The 20836-nt window shown below is 49.6% G+C and overlaps 3 protein-coding genes across 4 annotated transcripts; all 3 read left to right on the forward strand.

The window, feature by feature from the left end:
• Window positions 1-4831: 4831 nt before the first annotated feature.
• Window positions 4832-8459, forward strand: Slc10a3 (solute carrier family 10 member 3). The gene is made up of 2 exons (XM_048335957.1): window positions 4832-4905; window positions 6689-8459. Exon 2 carries the CDS (start codon window positions 6826-6828, stop codon window positions 8230-8232), a length of 1407 nt encoding a protein of 468 aa, XP_048191914.1. The 5' UTR covers window positions 4832-4905; window positions 6689-6825; the 3' UTR covers window positions 8233-8459.
• Window positions 8460-8903: 444 nt separating this feature from the next.
• Window positions 8904-10329, forward strand: Ubl4a (ubiquitin like 4A). Of its 2 annotated transcripts, XM_048336603.1 has the most exons (5): window positions 8904-8907; window positions 9245-9321; window positions 9476-9581; window positions 9823-10031; window positions 10144-10329. In XM_048336603.1, exons 2-5 carry the CDS (start codon window positions 9274-9276, stop codon window positions 10252-10254), a joined length of 474 nt encoding a protein of 157 aa, XP_048192560.1. In that variant the 5' UTR covers window positions 8904-8907; window positions 9245-9273; the 3' UTR covers window positions 10255-10329. The 2 variants fall into 2 exon arrangements, with proteins under 2 accessions (XP_048192560.1, XP_048192559.1); XM_048336602.1 differs by lacking the exon at window positions 8904-8907 and having other exon boundaries at window positions 9164-9321.
• A 7988-nt stretch (window positions 10330-18317) lies between these two features.
• On the forward strand, window positions 18318-19474 carry Lage3 (L antigen family member 3). The gene is made up of 3 exons (XM_048336045.1): window positions 18318-18599; window positions 18854-18982; window positions 19156-19474. Exons 1-3 carry the CDS (start codon window positions 18391-18393, stop codon window positions 19268-19270), a joined length of 453 nt encoding a protein of 150 aa, XP_048192002.1. The 5' UTR covers window positions 18318-18390; the 3' UTR covers window positions 19271-19474.
• The last annotated feature ends 1362 nt before the right edge of the window (window positions 19475-20836 follow it).

Here is a 20836-nt window from a genome sequence, read left to right on the forward strand (position 1 = left end):
CCAACCTGCTTCCACAGTCTTACAAGACAAGCCTTTGTGGGCTGGGAATGTGGCCTAGTGGCAAGAGAGCTTGCCTCCTATACATGAGGCCCTGGGTTCTATTCCCCAGCACCACATATACAGAAAACGGCCAGAAGCGGCGCTGTGGCTCAAGTGGCAGAGTGCTAGCCTTGAGCAGGAAGAAGCCAGGGACAGTGCTCAAGCCCTGAGTCCAAGGCCCAGGACTGGCCAAAAAAAAAAAAAAAAAAAAAAAAAAAACACACACACACACACACACACACACAAAAAAAGACAGCCTTTGTGTCCACAGCCACTGCCATCAACAGGATGGGCAGTAGCTCACATGTGACTCATGTTGTTCCTCCGCTATAGCCTTGGAAAACACGTGGCTCTGGCCTGAGGGACCCAAGGGAACTCACCAACTTCCTCTAGCCCAGTATGAGACCAGGGAAAGGCATAGAAATGAAAATCCGCCTTGGGCTGCGTGCCAGTGACGCATGCCCATAATCCTAGCTACTCAGGAAGCTGAGGTCTAAATCCATACTTCAAAGCCAGCCCAGGCAGGAAACTCCATAAGACATTTATCTCCAATTAACCACCAAAAAACTGGAAGTGGAGCTGTGGAGTGCTATCCTTGAGCACAAAAGCTTAGGGATAGCACCCAGGCTCTAAATTCAAATCCAGTATGGGCCCTGGACAAGCAAATCCTAGGGTACAGAAGCAGTTAGGACAAAATGAGGGGCAGTGTCAGGTGATGAACTTAGAAGGCCGATGGTAAAATGCTGCCAGTCCCAGAAAAAGTTCTGTGTGCACATCAACCCTCAAGAAGTGAAGGTATTACATTGGCAGGTCAGGGTCAAGTTAGAGGAGGAGAGGAGAGGCACACCAGGGAAAGAAAGAACACTTACAATGCCAGGACTGCAAACATCAAGCTGAGCTTGTCCTCCTGTATGTAGATAATGATAGATGCCATAATCCAGCCTTCAGTCAGTGCCAAACTCTTTATAATATGTTCCTGTGGGCTTGGAGAAATGCTCATTGGTACAGTGCTTGCCTTGCACGTACATATCCCTGAGTTCCATCCCAGGAATTGTTATTAGTACTGCACAAATAATTTATGCAGTAGTGTGCCCCCCTTTTTTTGTCAGTCAGGGGGCCTGAACTCTGGGCATTGGCTCTGTCCCTGAACTTTTATGCTCAAGGCTAGCACTCTACCACTTGAGCAATGTCACCACTTCTGGTTTTCTGGTGGTTCATTGGAGATAAGAGTATCACAGTCACAGACTTTCCTGCCAGGGATGGCTTTGAACTTCGAGCCTCAGCTCTCAATCTCCTGAGTACTTAGGACTATAGACCTGAGCCACCAGCACTTGGCTACCATATCCCTTTTTATAGAATTTATTTCTTTGTGCCAGTACTAAGGTTTGAACTCAGGGCCTGGGTACTGTCCCTTAACTTTTTCACTCAAGGCTAGCACTCTCCCACTTCAGCCCACTTATACTTCTGTCTTTTTTTTTCGTGGTTAATTGGAGATAAGAGTCTCACAGATGCCCAGCCGCTGGCTCACACCTGTAATCCTAGCTACTCAGGAGACTGAGATGTGAGGATTGTGGTTCAAAGCCAGCCCGGCAGGAAAGTCTATGAGACTCTTATTGCCAATTAACCACCAGAAAACCAGCAGTGGTTCTGTGGCTCAAGTGGTACAGCCCTAGCCTTGATCTGAAGAGCTCAGGGACAGCACCCAAGCCCAGAGTTCAAGCCCCACAACCACCACCACCAACAACAAAAAGACTCTCATGGGGGCTGGGAATATGGCCTAGTGGCAAGAGTGCTTGCTTCCCATACATGAAGCCCTGCGTTCGATTCCCCAGCACCACATATACAGAAAAGGCCAGAAGTGGCGCTGTGGCTCAAGTGGCAGAGTGCTAGCCTTGAGCAAAAAGAAGCCAGGGACAGTGCTCAAGCCCTGAGTCCAAGCCCCAGGACTGGCAAAAAAAAAAAAGACTCTCATGGACTTTCCTGCTGGGCTGCCACTGATCTCAGCCTGCTGAGTAGCTAGCTAGGTTTACAGGTGTGAGCCATCAGTGCCTGGCCTACAGACTTTTTATTTTATTTTATTTTTTGCCAGTCCTGGGCCTTGGACTCAGGGCCTGAGCACTGTCCCTGAGCTTCTTTTTGCTCAAGGCTAGCACTCTGCCACTTGAGCCACAGCACCACTTCTGCCTTTTTCTGTGTATGTGGTACTGAGGGATTGAGCCCAAGGCTTCATGCATGCTAGGCAAGCACTCTACCACTAAGCCACATTCCCAGCCCCTCTCCTGCATTCTTCGCACCCATGGTTTGCATGGGATATTGCAGCCCCCAGTACAGGGCAGCCCCTGAGGAGAAAGAAGTCATCACTGTGAATCTCTTCACAGACATCCTGGTACACAGCACAGTGACCAGCCCAACAAATGGGCAAATGGAGAAAAATTGGTAGCTCATAGCAATTGTTTGAGGGGCACAGTACGGTCTATGCCCTTCCCAGCCTCAGTGTGCACAATGGGGACCGGTTTCATCTGGGGACAAGCTGCTAACTGTGCAATTGTACTCATCTGCCTTCTAGCCTCTGGGATCCATGAACTCTCCGCAGCTCACTAGGATCTGTTAAGTTTTCTCTACTATGGGGATAATGGCCCAACTGAAGTACAGCAGTAACCAGTAGATAACTGAAGGACTGAGGTATAACTAGGTTGGGATGTTCTTTAGTATATGGGGACATGGGAGGGCACAGGCAAGACAATATTGGCCCTGTCAATCACTGTGGAAACAGCTGAAGGGTGCATTGGAATGATAGTATTATATTAATATTAATTATATTATCTTTTCTAATCTCAGAAATTAGTGACATTTTCCACAATGAAAGAAATGAATATACGTTTACCCAAAGAATGTGCAACATCAAGTGGAGGTTCATTGATTGTCACAAATTGGAAGCTGGAGGTAAGGGATATTTTAGGCACTGCCTATATTTTTCACTCAGCATTGCTGTGAACTTAACATGATTCAAAAAAAATAAAAAAAGAAGAAGATCTGAGGCTGGGAATGTGGCTTAGTGGTAGAGTGCTTGCCTAGCATGCATGAAGCCCTGGGCTCAATCCCTCAGTACCACATACACAGAAAAAGGCAGAAGTGGTGCTGTGGCTTAAGTGGTAGAGTGCTAGCCTTGAGCAAAAAGAAGCCAGGGACAGTGCCCAGGCCCTAAGTCCAAGGCCCAGGACTGGCAAAAAAAAAAAAAAAAAAAAGAATGCAGAAGGGTCTGAGTGGTTCATGTAGAGACCTGTTCAGGGATGTTGCGACCTCATGCTAGGCAGCCAAAGTCAGGTATATTTCCCTACAAGTACCTCATGTACCCCAAACTTGTGGAGGAGGTCCATGTCTGCATATTTATCACAAATTTCTGGAGGCTCCTGCCTAGAGAGCAGGATGTAGGCTTACGTCTCAGGGTCACCACAGTGGCAGGTTTCCCATGGAAAGTACATATATGTTGTTTTCTCCTATTAGTATTTTATTATGGCTTTTATCAGAATTTCTGGGTGTTATCATTTGTTCTGTTTTCTCAGTCCAGATGACTCCTTTTTTTCTGAATTGGATGTCTTTGCCTAATGTGTAGAGCCCTTCCTCATTCTCTTTTGGAGTAAATTATTAGTACCTATAAATCATCTATAAACATTCTCTTGTTTAACCACTTTTTCTGCAGAGAAAGCCACCAAAATCTTGTTAGAAATTCCATCAATCCACTCTGGAATTGCAGGGAGTGCTGAAGTGATTGGCAATAACAGAAGCAGACTTCTGAGTGCATTTGATGCCTTTGACCTCTGGCACACAACAGAAATTGTTTGTTGTGAAGTTGCCAGGTCCAGGTGAGCTTAACCCAGCAGCACCAGAAAGTCCCAAGAGCACAGGCAAATAGAATATGAATAACCTGAACTTTTTCTTTGTCTGGCTCTTTCAATTGACCCATTTCTTCTCCTTGTTGTCAATCTCATTTCATCATCAGACATCCCTATGCCAACTGTCCTTTTGTAGACTACAGCCTGGTTGTACGTTACAAACCCAGCCTCTCATGTTCTCCAACGACTGCCTGCTTGCATCAGTACCTCTCAACCCCATTGGAGATATAAAGTATGTACTCACAAGTGTATATTTAGTAATCCTCTGAGGCTAATGGCCACAAATATATGTGATTACACATCAACTTTTTTTTATTTATTTTGGTGGTGGGACTTGAACTCTAGGGCCCTGGTGCTTTTTCTCTCAAGGCTAGTGCTCTACAGCTTGAGCCACAGCTCCATTTCTGACTTTTCTGACTTTTTAGTGGTTAATTGGGGATGAGGATCTCAGAGAACTTTGAACTTCGATCCCCCAGGTGTCAGAAGTCAGCCAACAACGCCCGGCTCTGCACTTGTCTAGCCTTCTGACAGCCTTTCTACACTTTCTCATCGTTTCTCCCATCTTTCTGCCATGTTTCCGTTCCCTCTCAGCAAGCCCTCCGAACCTAGCTGGTGGCAGAATGACCTGAACTGCCGAGGCCATAATTACAGAATGTGGCCCTTGTGCTGGAGCCAATCAGGAGTGAGACAGGAAGCAGGCTGCCAAGGGGCGGCTTGTTGCCCTGAGATACGTTACGTCACATCCTCCAGGAACCCGACTCAACCGCCGGCGTTCGAGGGCCGCTGCTTGAGGGCGGGATCTGGACGCGAAGGCGGAGCCTCGGTGGGGCGGAGAGAGGCGGAGAGAGGCGGAGTGAGGCGGAGCTTGGGGCAGAGTGGGACTTTAGGGCGGGGCGGAGCCCGGGAGGGCCGCCTCGCGGGCTTGTGCCGGCTCGGCCGGCGCCGGTGCCGAGCTCCGCGGCAGCGGAGGCAGGTGAGAGCCTACAGCCGGGAAGGGGCGGGCGGGGGGTGGCTTCTGGCCCCGACCCTGCTCCACAATCGCTGATTCGGACATCCGGGCCTGGCCAGGCCCAACTGGGAAAGGCCGAAGCGTGTTCTTTAGGCCTGGCTGGCCCTGGAATGACGTGAGAGTTCCCTTGACCGAGATCATTTGGTCAGGATGTGCAACCTTTCTTCAGTCCCTCCCCACTTTGTGCTCGAGCTCTGCTAGTGCCCCACCCGACAACTTCCACACTCCCAAGAGGAGTTCCAGTTAACACTGACATGTACCCTACTCCCCGAAAACTCCGCTGCTGTAGAAATGCATCCATCAAGCCCAGATTGTCTTCCCTGCCTTGGGCTGCATCTGCCCAAGTCTTTCAGCCTCTCAGGTAGAAACCGTGTCAGACCAAACTCCTTTCTAGTGACCTAGACCTGCCAGCTTCCTGCAGGAATAGGGCGTGAAGTGCATGGCTGTGAGCCTCTCCATAAACTCCCTACCAAAACTCCTTACCAAACTGCTGCCTGCATCCTTTCCTCTCTACTTCACTTCTACTGCACTCTGCCTTTCTGCCTCCCTATTCAGTGAAAATAGCTCAGTGGAGGTTCAGAAAGCTGCACCAAGTCCCCCACGTCCTAAGCTACCAAGGACAATGTCATCCTGTCATCCAGTGGTACGAATGGGGACACTTTCCCAGACATTAGTCCTTTCATCAATCTGCCCTCCACTCCCAATTTTCTCTCTCCCCAGTCTCAGATGGAGAAGTCACTGATTTGGATCCACAGAGGCAGGGTCTCTGGGACATTGCAGGGCCTGAGGCAACTGACAGCAGTCATGTAAAAGTGTACCCATATCCAGGATGCCCCAGTTCTTCTAGAGGATATGATGGGTGGTGGTTGCCCAGTTGGAAAGTGAAAGGAGGCACACTAGACCTGAGAATGTGGCTTTGTGGTAGAGTGCTTGCCTAGCATGCCTGCAGCCCTGGATTCGATTCCTGAGTACCACATACACAGAACAAGCCAGAAGTGTCACTGGGGCTCAACTGGTAGAGTTCTAGCCTTGAGCACAGAGAAGCTCAGGGACAGTGCCCAGGCCTGTGTTCAAGCCCCAGGACTGGCAAAAAAAAAAAAAAAAGGACGCAGACTCTCTTCCTTTCACCACAAGCACCCACCCTCTAAAACACTCAGTCCCACTGGGAGTTTAGGGCTCTAACAGAAGCACATTTCCAGGAAGGCTCTGGACTCTGAGAAGATGGATCGGCTTCTCAACACCCCTGCCCTCTCCATGTCTTTTCACGGGAGGGTAGGCCATATAGACACAAAAGTAACGTTCCCTAGTGGATGTCCATGGCAGACATTATTCCCTTGAGCCAATGGTCACCCACTGCCCTTGTCACTCTGCCACTACTTTATGCCTGACAAATGACATAGATCCCCAGTCTGTACTCTTAAGATGTCCTGAATCTGGTACCAGCCAGTGGGAAACAGGCTAGTGGTGATAGGACTAGAGGTTGTTCTCCTGAGTCCCTGGTATCAGCACATCTCAAAAAGTGACTGGGTCAAGTCCAGGGAAATCAGCAAGTATCAGAAGGCTTAGGTGGCTCCATTGGGTGTGGGGTAAGATGCCTGAGGCAGTTGTGCTGGGGAAGGGACCAGCACTGAACTTGCATTTCCATTCCTGAACTTCTTCTGGTATGGCTCTGCTGAGACAGCAGTGGACTTCCAGGTACCCATGCTCCTGACCTTGCACCTGTGCACTGTGTCCCTTCTCTTCTCAGGGAGAAGACTACCATCCAGGAAGGCAGCACAAGACCAGGACTGGCCTGTGGATCTTTCTAGGACAAGCCAACAGTATCAGCAGGGGTTCCCTTCTAAGCCAAAGAGGTCCGAAGCACACTTGGCTTCGAGAAGAGCCATGGTATTCAGGAGAGCTGGGTGCAGCTGTCAGTGGTGGTCTGGACCCCTGGTCATGTTAACAACTGCCCTGCTGCTCATCAGCCTGTCACAGGGGGCCCAAGGAGTGGCCAGGGCCAACCTCAGCGCTGCTCTGCACCCCGCTGGATCACTGATGGAGGGCTACTACCTGAGCATTGGGGATGGTTCTGTAATGGAGTTTGAGTTTCCTGAGAAGAGTGAGGGTATCATTGTGATCTCAAGCCAATACCCAGGACAAACCAACAGGACAGGGCTCAGCCCCACACTGAGAGTCGCATCCCTGGACCCAGAAGTGTTGACCATCAAGAACATAAGTGCCATCCAGTGGGGCAGTGGAGGTGGCTTTGTGGTAAGCATCCATTCAGGACTAGCAGGGCTAGCCCCACTGCACATCCAGCTTCTGGACTTCCACAAGGGCATGCCCGTGCTGATCGAGGAGCGGAGAGATTTCTGCATCAGAGTCTCAGCTGCTGAAGACACCCCTGCTACCCTCAGCACCAGCTTGGCACACTTCTCAGAGAATCCGATACTCTACCTGCTTCTGCCTCTTGTTTTTGTCAACAAGTGCTCATTTGGATGTAAAGTGGAACTTGAGGTTCTGAAGGGTCTCCTGCACAGCCCCCAGCCCATGCTGTTGGGCCTTTTGGGCCAATTTCTGGTGATGCCTTTTTATGCTTTTCTGATGGCCAAGGTGTTCATGCTCCCCAAGGCCCTGGCTCTTGGCCTCATCATTACCTGTTCGTCACCTGGTGGTGGAGGAAGCTACCTGTTCAGCCTGCTTCTTGGAGGAGATGTGACATTGGCTATCTCTATGACTTTCATCTCAACAGTAGCGGCCACTGGGTTCCTGCCACTATCCTCCATCATCTACAGCCACTTGCTCAGCATCCACGAAACCCTCCATGTGCCCATCTCCAAGATCCTGGGGACCCTGTTGTTCATCTCCATCCCCATAGCAGCAGGTGTGTTCATCAAGTTCAAGCTCCCCAAGTTCTCCCAGCTGTTGGTACTGGTCATCAAGCCCTTCAGCTTTGTGCTCCTCCTAGCTGGCCTCATCCTGGCCTACCGCATGGGGGTCTTCATCTTGGCAGGTGTCCGGCTACCCATTGTAGTGGTTGGCTTCACCGTGCCCCTTGTTGGCCTCTTGGTGGGCTACTGCCTGGCCACATGCCTGAAACTGCCGGTGGCCCAGAGGCGGACTGTGAGCATTGAGGTTGGGGTGCAAAACAGCTTGTTAGCCTTGGCCATGCTGCAGCTGTCTCTCCGCCGCCTTCAAGCCGACTATGCCTCCCAGGCACCATTCATCGTGGCTCTCACTGGGACCTCTGAAATGCTGGCTTTGGTCGTTGGTCACTTCATCTACAGAAGCCTGTTTCCGGTCCCATGAAGCTCCTGGGTCAAGCTTTCATCACCTCAGCCTCTTGGTTCACCACTGGCCCCTACAGTTCCTGTATACCAAAGGCCTTTAGTTCTCATGCACTATGCACTCAAACAAATTTGGGCTTGTTGGTTTTTTTACTGTTGTTTTATTTTTTAATTCTCCAGCTTTCAGTGCCAAAGAGGCTATGCTAAATAAGGTGTGTGCAGTGCTGAGAAAATATATTTCAATAAAACAGAAAAATAAGCTTGGGTCCTTTTCCGTCTTTGCCCCTTGGGGCGTCGTGATTGTGGTAAGAGAAGTGTGCCTGGGTAGCTGTGAGCCAGGATGGATGGTGGGCTTAAGTGGCACAGTGACCCCTGCACAGGCTCTCTGTCGCCCCTCTGTGGTGTTGCGGATGAAACCCAGTGCACATGGTAGACAAACGCTGTCTGGCATCCTCCGTCCCCACACATCCTTCCCCTTCGGGTGGAAAGTCAGTAGTTCCTTTGGTTCTGCTCCCTTTTCGGTTTTTGGTTTGTTTTGCTTGTCTTTGCTGGCAGACGGGAAGGAGGGGAGCGGCCGGGCAGCAGGCAGTGGGGCAAGTCCGGTAGGCTGAGCTGCTGCGGTGAAGGAGACAGGATCACGGATCCGCGCCCCACCCGCCGGCGGGGCACCAGGCAGGGCGGGACAGGCCGGGAGCCGGTCAAGGCCGGCCGGAACGCCTTCTCCGGAGGGCCGGCTCCCCGAGGAAGCAAGCCTCCCCCGACTCGCCCCCTGCCCCGTTCTGGTAGCCAGGAGAAGGCAGGCTCCCCAGCCGCCACTAAGCGCGGCGCACCGCCTGCAGATCCCCTGGGCAGGGGCGGTCCCAGCGGCGGCGAGAGTTCTGGGGCGCGGGCCAGGGGCGGGACCTAACGACGTGGGCCGGCCGCTCACGCGGCGGCGGCGGGCGCGCCCCTCTCACGGCTTCCGGCGCCGACGAACGGTTCCGGCGCGCGCCTGGAACGACTGCGCGAGGCCGCGGAACAGTTGGGACGGGTAGGAGCCGTAGTAACCAGCACCGCAGCCGCCATGCAGCTGACGGTGAAGGCCCTTCAGGGCCGCGAGTGCAGCCTGCAGGTACGGTCACCGGGCCCGGGTAGCCCGACCCGACAGGGCGGGGCGGCCCCGGGAGGCCGGGAGAGCCGAACCTCCGGAGGGGACGAGGGTTTCCCCGCCCGGGGGCTGTGGGCTGATCCCCCCCCCCCCCGCCTCCCACCCTTGGCCCGCTCAGGTGGCGGAGGACGAGCTGGTGTCCACGCTGAAGCAGCTGGTCTCCGAGAAGCTGAACGTCCCGGTGCGCCAACAGCGTCTACTTTTCAAGGGCAAGGCCCTAGCAGGTAACCCCGGGATCCCGCACGCAGGGACGGATGGGATGAGGTGCCGCGCGGCCGGGCCCAGGCAGCAGGGTGTTGGGCCGGGACTCTGGCTCCGGTGCCGGCTGCCGCTGGACCCTGACGAAGGTGGCAAAAGCCACAAGAGCCAGACGCTGCACTACTGCTCCCTGGCTGCCCAAGGCAGCATCGCCGCTGCGGTTACCACACCTGTGTGTAAGAAACCCCACCAATCTCTCTTTGGCAGATGAGAAACGACTGTCAGATTACAACATTGGACCCAGCTCCAAGCTGAACCTAGTGGTTAAACCTCTGGAGAAGGTTTTACTGGAAACGGGCACTGCCCGCAGACTGGCTGACTCTCCACCGACGCCTGTCTGGCAGCTGATCTCTAAAGTCCTTGCCCGCCACTTCACTGTGGCGGATGCCAGCAGAGTCCTGGAACAGCTACAACGGGTGAGGGCACCACCCAGTCCTAGCTGCTAGGGCTGCTCCCACCCCCTGCATCCTTTACAACATACCCCTCTCCACTGACACCCCCTGAATTCTCCTGGCTTTCTCTCCTTAGGATTATGAGAGATCTCTAAGCCGTCTCACACTGGATGACATCGAACGCTTAGCTGGTCGCTTCCTGCACCCTGAACTCTCTGAAGCTATGGAGAAGGGGTTCCCCAAATAGCATCCTTTGAATAAGGGCAGGAGCCCAAGGCCAGGCCACAGCTGCATGTTGCATTAAATGTGTTCTCATGTTGCAGTTTGGCTCATAGTAATAATAATAGCTGGTATGTACCCCAGCTCTTGGTAGGTGCTAGGCACTATTCAAAGCACTTGACCAGGGTTCTCTTCCACCTTCTGGCAGAACAGGTGAGACAGTACAGTAGAGGCACCTGGCAGGCTGTGGGCTAGTCAGATCTGAGTCCAGCCAGCTTCTACAGGAGTGCCTCAGTATGATGGGAAAGGTGCTGTTTGGGAGATAGGCTTTCACACTTCATGTAGCCCATCCAGAACAAAACCTTGGGTGACTCCCTGTGAATACTAAAAGAAAAAGCAGCTGGCCCTGCTGCCAAGTGCTAGCACTTGACCTTGAGCTGGCAGAGCCCTCAGCAATTTTCCATAGAAGGCCAAGTGATAGCCCTAGACTCACAAGATCATCCCAGCTCTGGGGCATGGCTTGGGCCAATTTTCGGTGCCACTTTGGTCCCCAGTCCTTGAGTCTTCTAATGGCAAGAACCACTCTTCCAACCTGACCCAATTTCCTTCCTCCTTACCCCGTGTCAGAGTGGGCAGTTGCCATCCTCTGCAGTTCTACATGGTGTTCAGTAAACAAATGAAGCAGTAGCCAAGCATGAGCCAGAGATGGAGTTTCCTGGGCCTTGGTGGCACAGCTTTTCTCTGGGGCATTCTGTCTGCTAGGCTCCTCCAACAAGTGGGTAGTTCATACCCATTAGACTAGACATGATTCAGCCAAGGGAGTGTCACAGCTGGAACTGTGCCTCGGCCCGCACACCCACACATCACCCACCTTATGGAAGATGGATGCTTTCTGTGTACAAAGGCTTCAACTTTGCACACTCTTTGTTGCCCAAAGAGCAACCTCAGGATGCTGAGGTGGAGACAAGTATGGGCTCAGTAGCACAGTGCCCTGTTGATGGTGCTAGACATCATACAAGTACCTGCTCTTTTGAGCTGGGAGCAGCACAGGCTGCAGGGCAACTACACACAGGAGGACACTACTCTCATCCCTCTGCTCTCACGAAGGGTGCCCCTCAGTGTGCTCCGTGCTAACCCTGCCCTTCCTGGCTGGGCCAAATGGGGTGAACACTGAATCCCCATGGTGGGAAGATGAACAAAGGATGGAGGGTGAAAAGCAGATGATAGTCCATAGCCCTCCCTGAGAGCTGCAGTAGCATACAGCAGGTACCTTCCGTACGTGTGTGAGCATGTGTGGTCTGACAGCTCAGATGACAGGCTTATTTTAAGTCAGGGAATGTATTTTTTTAAATAACTAACACTAAAGGTGCATGTGAGACTTTTACCCAAGAAGAATTCTTATCAACTAGGCTGCTTTTGGTTTCCAACCATTGGTTTAGCAATAATGGAAACTTACAAAACTGCAAAGGCCAGGAGTTCTGGCAGTGGGTGAACAATCTCACCAAATATCCGCTTTCTTCCTGCATCCCACTGCATCTTCCAGTATCTTCATCCTCTACTACTACTTCCAAGGAGCAAAAGGTTGCTGCTTGCTGCTTCGATGGATCCTGCCTGCTTTTCACTGCCAGTGAAAAACACTCTGCAGTGTAGCTTCTGTCTCCGATGCCCCAGCAAATAAATGTTGCAATTTCAATGGTCAGAACTGTGTCCCATTATTTTGGCTGGGGGAATGAGAAGGAGTTGCTCACTGCCCATGCCGACTGCCCCCTGAAGGTGTGCAGGGACTGCTTCCTCTGGACACAGCTGTCTTGCACAAGGCACTGGGTAAATCCTGGGGGAAAGCAGAATGGAGATTACATTCGCGTTACAGTGACGAAGGAGTAAGGCTGCTCAAACAAGGAGGAGCTTTGCTTTTGTTAACTACTCAAAGACCTTTAAGCCTATGTGGACTTGTGGAAATGAAACTATAACTATATAAGAGGCTAATACATCTTTTTCTTTAACTCTTAAATAAAAGCACCCCCACAAAAAGGAAAAAAAAAACCTGTGTGGGCTTACTAAACCCACAACAGAGGCAAAGAGAAACCCTAGACGTGGTTATTGATCCCTTGTATCAACGCTTTCCAATTAGGTGCCAGGGAGTGGAGGCCTGGTGTCTGAAGACTCATCTTGGCCAGAGATAGAGGGCAGTGTTCTAGGTAAATTTAATTTTTATGTTATTTTTTTGTGCCAGTTCTGGGGCTTGAAACCAGGGCCTCAGTACTCTCCCTTTGCTTTTTTTTTTGTACACAGGAATGGTGCTCTACCACTTGAGCTACATCTCTACTTCAGCTTTTTGGTAGTTTATTTGCAGATAAGAGTCTTAGATTATTACTGCATGCATGTAAATATAATTCCGCTACATATCATATCTAAAATAACTTTTAAAAGTGTCTCAGATTTATCTGCCTGGTCTAGCTTCAAATATTGATCCTCAGATGTCAGCTTCCTGAATAGCTAGAATTTCAGGCATGAGCCACCAACACCCAGCTCACTCCACATCTTGGCAGCACTAGAGAGCCCCTATCTGGAAACTCGCTCTTGACTCCCTGTTGCATTCTAAAAAGATAAGCAAGAGTTCAAGGCAACCCCCCCCCCCAAAAAAAACCTCTAAGGTCTGTGTGGTTGTTGATGTGCTCATTGCTACCGTTGCCATTGTTTCCAGACCGTTTGGGTTTTTTTCTGTGTGAACTGGGTCAGTCCCTGAACTTCTTTTGCTCAAGGCTAGCACTCAACCACTTGAGCTATAGTGCCACTTCTTTTTTGGGTAGTTTATTAGAGATAAGAATCACAGACTTGTGCTCAGACTGGCTTTGAACAGCAATCCTCAGATTTTAGCCTACTGAGTGGCATGAGCCACTGGTGCCTGATTTTCTAGACCATTTTGATGAACAGTGATTAGAACACACACACACACACACACACACACACACACACACACACCCTAGAAATCACAAGTTCATACTTTACAATCCAGCATCACAGTTCTTTCACACCTTCTCTCCACAGTAAGAATTCTGGATTCTAACATCGATATATTTACTCATTTGTTAGCAGAAAGAGTCGAAAAGTATATCCAAAATAGGTACACACTCACCTCATCCCTATCATTATCAACAGCAAATACACCAAGAGTAAATCCAATCATTTTTGTCCTTATACCCCAGAAAAGCAGCATAGAAACAGAATTGGATGTAAAACACATTGATTTACCTAGGTTTGATGGCACACACCTGTAGTTCCAGCTGAGGCGGAGGGGTCGCTTAAGCTTAGGAGTGATCATGAGGCCCTATCTTTAAAAAAGAAGCAGCAGCAGCACTGAGACCAGGCACTGCTGGCTCATACCTATAATACTAGCTACTCAAGAGGCTGAAATCTGAGGACTGCAATTAGTAAGGCAGCCCAAGAGGGAAAGGCCCGAGACTTATCTCCGATAAACTACTTGGAAAAAGCTGGAAGTGGTACTGTGGCTCAAAGTAGCTGTGAGCAAAAGCAGCTCAAGGACAGTGCCCAAACCTTGACTTCAAACCCTAAGACTGGAAGAAAAAACCCACTGAATTATTGTCTGTGATTTTGTCATATTCATTTAATTTCGTTCTTTCTCAATTATAGCTTTTTTTTTCTCACTTTTTTTTCCTTTTCTTTTTGTGCTGGTCCTAGGATGTGAACTTAGAACCAAAGCACTGCCTTTGAACTTTTTTTGCTCAAGGCAAGAGCTCTACCTGTTGATCTACAGCTCTCTTGCTTTTTGGTGGTTAATTGGAGATAAAAGCCTCATAGGTGCTGGGAATATGGCCTAGTGGTAGAGTGCTTGCCTTGTATACATGAAGCCCTGGGTTTGATTTCCCAGCACCACATATACAGAAAATGGCCAGAAGTAGCGCTGTGGCTCAAGTGGCAGAGTGCTAGCCTTGAGCAAAAAGAAGCCAGGGACAGTGCTCAGGCCCTGAGTCCAAGGCCCAGGACTGGCAAAAAAAAAAAAAGCCTCACAAACTTTCCCACTGGTCTGACTTTGAACTTTGATCCTCAGATCTCAGCCTCCTTCAGTAGCTAGGATTATAGGTGTGAGCTAACAGCACCTGGTGGTTTTCACTTTTCTGTTCAAGTCCAGTGCTCTACCACATGAGCTGCAGCTCCACTTATAGCTTTTTGGTGCTTAATTGGGGATAAAAATCTCATGGACTTTACTGCTTGGGCTGACTTTGAACAGAGATCCTCAGATTTCGGCCTTTTCAATAGCCACCAGTGCATGGCTGAAAAACCTTGTAATTGTAAGTACAGCCTTAGTCCTTTTAAAAACATGCAGAGATCCTGCATATTTATCATTTATCTTTTTTTTCCAGTCCTGGGGCTTGGACTCAGGGCCTGAGCACTGTCCCTGGCTTCTTTTTGCTCAAAGCTAGCACTCTACCTCTTGAGCCATAGTGCCACTTTTGGCTTTTTCTGTTTATGTGGTGCTGAGGAATTGAACCCAGGGCTTCACACATGCTAGACAAGCACTCTACCACTAAGCCACATTCTCAGGCCTGATCCTGCATATTTATACATTGGGATATTATTCTAGAATTTCTGTGACTACACTGTATAACTTATTAAACTGGTATTTCAGGATTATAGTTTTGTGCTTTGCATTTTCACAAATCTTATTACACTTATTCCAATTGTTAGTGAAGTGTGGAGACTGGTCTATGCTTTCCCTACATCACTAGTCCTTGATTTCCTGATTGTTTCCCTAGATGGTTTGCTTTTCTATTAGGTTTAAGTGTCCTTATCTGGCTTGCTTTGCTTATGTATAACACTTTTGTTAGGTTTAATTCCATACACCTTATGTGGTTTTGACCTATATAAGCTTTGTGCTAGCTGCATTCAGGGCTGCTGGTCCTTGAGACAAGAGTCCATCAGTAGTCTTCAGGCTCTCCAATAAAGATTCATGATTTGGCCTCTTAAGTGGTGGCTTCTCTGTTTCTTGCAACTAGGTTTCCTTACACTAGTACTTTGGTTGAAGTTTCTGTTATTTCTCACCTTCACTGCTGCCAGGTTTCATCTCCAAACAGCCACTCTAAAACATGCCTTGGAAAGTGCAAATCAGATTAGCTTTGGCCCTGGTAGAGTCCGTTCTAGCCAGCTGGTGCTGGTTCTGTACAAAGCTATATCCCTAGGAGGGGCCACCCCCGCAGATCCCTGCATGGATGTCATGTCACATGTCTTTTTTTTTACATTCAGTTTCTTTATTCTGTGATAACATTTTACCAAAAGGACTTTCTTTTACAAGAAACATGTTTTTATTTTTCTGGCATAATTACATAAGCATTTCTGACTGTGAAACTGGTTAGCTGCTTTTTTCCCATTGTTTTGTTTCGTTTTGTTTTGGGTTTTTTTTTTTTTTGGCTAGTCCTGGGGCTTGGACTCAGGGCCTGAGCACTGTCCCTGGCTTCCTCCCGCTCAAGGCTAGCACTCTGCCACTTGAGCCACAGCGTCACTTCTGGCCATTTTCTCTATATATGTGGTGCTGGGGAATTGAACCCAGGGCCTCATGAATACGAGGCAGGCACTCTAGCCACTAGGCCATATCCCCAGCCCATTGTTTTGTTTCGGTAGTACTCCAGTTTTCAACTCAAGGCCTCATGCTTAATAACTACTTGATCCAGGCTTCCTGTCCTTTTTACTTTAGTCTTTTTTCATATTAGGTCTTCTTTTTTTTCTTTCTTTGAAACAATCTGAACCTTGATCATCCTGTTTTTGTTTCCCATGTAGCTAAGATGACTGACATTATTAGTTGAGGTGAGACTCAATAACTTTGTGCCCAGGGTAGCCTTCACCCATGATTCTCCTAATCCTGTGTCCCATGTACCTGTGACCGCAGGCATAAGGTACCAAATCCAGATTTGTTGCACTTTTAATTCACGGTTTTCATAACCTGTTAATAATTCTTTCCAAATTCAAATTGATAATTTTATATACCTTATGAGAAAATCATTTCCTGGTCTTTCAAGCTCATGCCTGAAACCCTAGCAACTCAAGAGGCTGAGATCTGAGGACTACTGTTCACAGTTAGTGCAGGCAGAAAAGTTTGTGAGACTCCATTTAACCACCAAGAAGCTGGAAGTGAGCTGTGGCTGACATAGTAGAGTGCTATCACTGCACACACAAAAAAACTCAAGGACAGTGCCCCAGGTCCTGAAATCAAGCCCCAGGACTGGCACACACACACACACACACACACACACACACACACACACACATCAGGTTTTTGTTTCAGTTTTTATGCTTTTAATTTTTTTCAAGAAGTTCCTTTGCTTTTCATTATGCCACAACGTGCTTGCAAGCCAATGGAGTAAAATTCATTTTCCTGGTTTTCTTAAGGTAAGACTTGTATAATAACATTTTTATTTCTTAGTCATTATTTTTATTAGTAAAATGAGAATCAAAATAGGAGTGGGCTGGGAATGTGGCTTAGTGACACAGTGCTTGCCTAGCTTGCATGAAGCCCTGGGTTCGATTCCTCAGTACCACTTAAACAGAAAAAGCCAGAAGGGGCGCTGTGGCTCAAGTGGCAGAGGGCTACCCTTGAGCAAAAAGAAGCCAGGGACAGTGCTCAGGCCTTGAGTCCAAGCCCCAGGACGGGCAGAAAAAAAAAAGGAGGGGACATGTCACATGTCTTCAGGGCCACTGGGTCTAGAACAAAAAGAAGGAGGAAGGGTGAATGAATATAGTCATTGTAGCCAATGTATATGAGGTAAAAAGTGAAGTATGTAGCTTGAGGGTAGGGATAAGAGGGAAATGGAGAATCATGTGTGACATTTATGAGGAAGGCTTGTGCTTATAACCTCAGTTGAGGAAGTGAAACACCCCACCCTTTTTGTTGCCAGTCCTGGGCCTTGGACTCAGGGCCTGAGCACTGTCCCTGGCTTCTTTTTGCTCAAGGCTAGCACTCTGCCACTTGAGCCACAGCACCACTTCTGTCCTTTTCTATATATGTGGTGCTGAGGAATCAAACGCAGGGCTTCATGCATGCTAGGCAAGCACTCTGCTGCTAAGCCACATTCACAGCCCAATGTAATTTGTTTGTAAAACTACCTAGTAGTAAAAACTAGAAAATCAAGAAGAATAGTATGGAAAGAAAATGAGATTTAATACTGAAAAATGAAGGAGCTTGTATTTCTTTGTTTAGTTTTATTGCTTATGTAATGTAGGAAATACAATTGTTTTGGAGGAGTCAGAGTAACTTAATAGAATTTTGATACTGTGAAAAAAGAATAATAAAGAAAACAGACGGTGGGAATGCATGTGGCCTTGGTAAAAGAAGTGCAGGGTAGTGGAGATGGCATTTGTTTGTGCAAGTGCTCTGAAGCCACATTGGTGTGAGCTTTCTCCCCTTCCTCAGCCCTTCCCCTCCCCTATTTCTTTCTCCCCCTCCCCCTTCTCCCCTGTCCTCTTCCTGTTTTCCTCCTTCTTCCCCCCCCCTTTTTTTTTGCCGGTCCTGGGGTTTGAACTCAGGTCCCGGGCACTGCCCTTCTGCTCCTTTTACTCTGTAGCATCAGAGCTAAAGGTAGCCCTGGAGTCAGAGCCCCATTTCCGGCTTTTGGGGGTGATAACTGGAAATGTAGTCTTATGGACTTTCCTGCCAAGACTGCTTTGGAAGTGCGCTCCTCAGATCTCAGCTAGGATCGCTGGTGTGAAGCACTGGTGCTGGGTAGGTCTGAGTTTAAGCGAGTAGTAATTCCCCAGGCAGCCCCTAAGAGAGGGTCCGCCAGGAGGGCAGGCAGGAAGCAATCACGCACTCACAGGGTCATTTGGGGCTTGTGTAGGCAGGAAGCCCAATTCGCTTCCTGCTGTAATGGCTGGAGCTTCGGTGAAGGAACGTTTGTTTCCTAAGGTTTTCGCACCTGTCAGCTGGCTAGGGCAGTATCTTTACAGGTGTGTGAATCCGTTCACGTCACTAGTTGCTAGCAAAGTAGAGGAACCCGAGTGTGAACTGGCCACCACGCCCCCTCAGCCTCGCCAGCTGTGTGATCGCGCATGCGTGCCTGCGAGCGCGAGGGGTAGAGCTTCAGGAGGGAAACGCTGCGTCGGCCGCCGATGACGAGGGCGGGCTCTTGGTGAGGAAGGCGGAGCAGCTGCGAACATGCAGGCGGCCGACGCTGAAGCCGGCGCCGCAACCTCTGTCGCCGAGCGTGAGCATGGCCAGAGTAGCAGCTGCGGTCCCGGCGATTCAGGCTTTGTACAGGCTGCACATGGTGGAGCGCACCATATTGCACGTCTGCTACAAGACCCGGATTCCGGCAACGACGCTACGTCCCGCGCCGAAAGGCCTGGGGTCCGAGCCCACATTTTGTATCCTACCCGAGCTGCAAAGGAACGGAGCAGAGTGGCGGAGCCTGTGCTGGGGAAGGGGCGGCGCGGAGGCGGCTGGGGGAGCCGGCGGGAAGCACGGGCCCAGGGGGAGTTGGGCGCTGTGGGGAGTGCGGTGGGGCCGGGGCGGCCCTAGTGTGCGCAGAGGACGGAAGGGGGCCGCCTCGCGGGGGTGGGGGTGGCGTGGCAGTCGGGGACCCAGTGCGGATGACACTCCTTTACGGAACGTGCGCCAGCGCCCTCAGCGTGCCTTTCCCGACCCCTTTGGAAGCCGAGATCGCCTGTGGGGCCCTGGCCCCAGACGCCGAACCCCACCGAGGAGCGCTGGGGAAGAAGCTCGCCGTGAGCGGCAGCACCCTGGCGGTGTGAGTTGCAGAGCGGGCCGGCGTGGTGGGCCAGTGGCACGCAGCAGTCGCCTGCGCACCACGGACAGCCGGGAGCCGCAGGCTCTGTGCTGACAGGACTCTCGGAAGTTCCGTGTCAGGGGAAGGCGAGGAATTGCCACTTCAGCGTGCTTTTCTCCTTTCCTCACTCGTAGACACTGGACAGCTGAAGACTCTCGCCTGCTCCGGGTTTCCATCCTCAGCTTTCTCGAACAGCTTGCCCTGGTGCTGCAGACCATGCGGCGCTTTGGACCCCCTGTTTCCCGCTAAAGACTGAGCAAAGGGCCCGACGTCGAAGCTTAGGTCCCCCTGGAAGCACTGCATCCTGACCTACCACAGAGCGTCTACAAGGACGTGTTTGTTGAGGTGACCACCTAATGCTTTCTCTTCATTGGCCCATGGGTGTTAGGCTCCACTTGTTTTCTTTAGGGTTTTAATGGCTATTAACACAGGAAATAAAACTGATTTACTGAATTATTTTTTCCACCTCACATTTTCTTGCCTTTGTCCTCTGTTAAAGAGGACATTCTGATCTTAACATAGCAATACAAGGTAATTGCAAACAATTTCACACACAGCTAAGGAAACGCTCCTCCTTTAAACTACTATACTTTTTTTTGTTGAAGGCTGGCACTCCACTACTTAAGCCACACGTCCACTTCCAGATTTTTACTGCTTAATTGCAGATAAGAATCTCTGGGATTTGTCTGACTTCGCTGGCTTCATAGGCACCCAAATAATACTACATTTCTTCCTAAGATTTTTTTTTCCTCCCCACTCCCGGGGCCTTGAACTCAGAGCCTGAGCACTGTCCCTGGCTTCTTTTTGCTCAAAGCTAGCACTCTGCCACTTGAGCCACAGCGGCACTTCTGGCCATTTTCTGTATATGTGGTGCTGGGGAGTTGAACCCAGGGCTTCATGTACAGAAGGCAAGCACTCTACTACTAGGCCATACTCCCAGCCCACAAGTCATACTTTTCAACATTTTGTTTCACATTTAAATCTCTTCCCATTTTCCTGTTCTAATAACCCATGTTTTTCCTTTTGAAATTACCCACTGCATTTATTCTTCAAATAAATACACATTTTTTAAAGGGGGGCAGGGAAAAAAAATAATGACAAAGAGGCATTCTCCTCAATATGGGTTGCATTTCCTGCTTGGTTGTATCCATGGGACTTTCTTCTCAGAGTGCACAGGTGGGACATCAGACACTTTGCACATTCCAGCCAAGCACTCTCACACTGACCCACATCCCATCTCAGTAGGGTATTTTGTTTTTATGTACCACTATGGGGGCTTGAATTCATGGCCTTAGCTTTTTCCAAAGCTCAAGGCTGGTGCTCTACTATTTTTTTTTGCCAGTCCTGGGACTTGAACTCAGGGCCTAGCCACTGTACTTGATCTCTTTATGCTCAAGGCTAGCACTCGGCCACTTGAGCCACAGCACCACTTTCAGCTTTTTCTGTGTATGTGGTAATAAGAAATAGAATCCAGGGCTTGGTGCATGCTAGGCAAGCACTCTACCAATAGGCCAAATTCCCAGGTGCTTTACTATTAAAACCACAACTCCACTTTTGGCTTTTTGCAGGTTAATTGCATATAAAACCCTCCTGAACTTTTCTTCCCTACCCTAATTCATTGATGTTAAACCACATGCTCAGATCTTAGTTTCCTGATGAGCTAGGCTTACAGGTGTCAACCACCAGCAACCTGGCACGTGGAGTATTTTAAACCTCTTTAGTATTAATTTTATTTTGTGTTGGGGGAAGAACCTGGAGCCTCATGCATGTCAGACAGACACTGTATCACTGAGCTACACTCTCAGGCCAAGGGTT

Source organism: Perognathus longimembris, chromosome 28, assembly GCF_023159225.1.
Source record: "Perognathus longimembris pacificus isolate PPM17 chromosome 28, ASM2315922v1, whole genome shotgun sequence".
Taxonomy (NCBI): domain Eukaryota; kingdom Metazoa; phylum Chordata; class Mammalia; order Rodentia; family Heteromyidae; genus Perognathus; species Perognathus longimembris.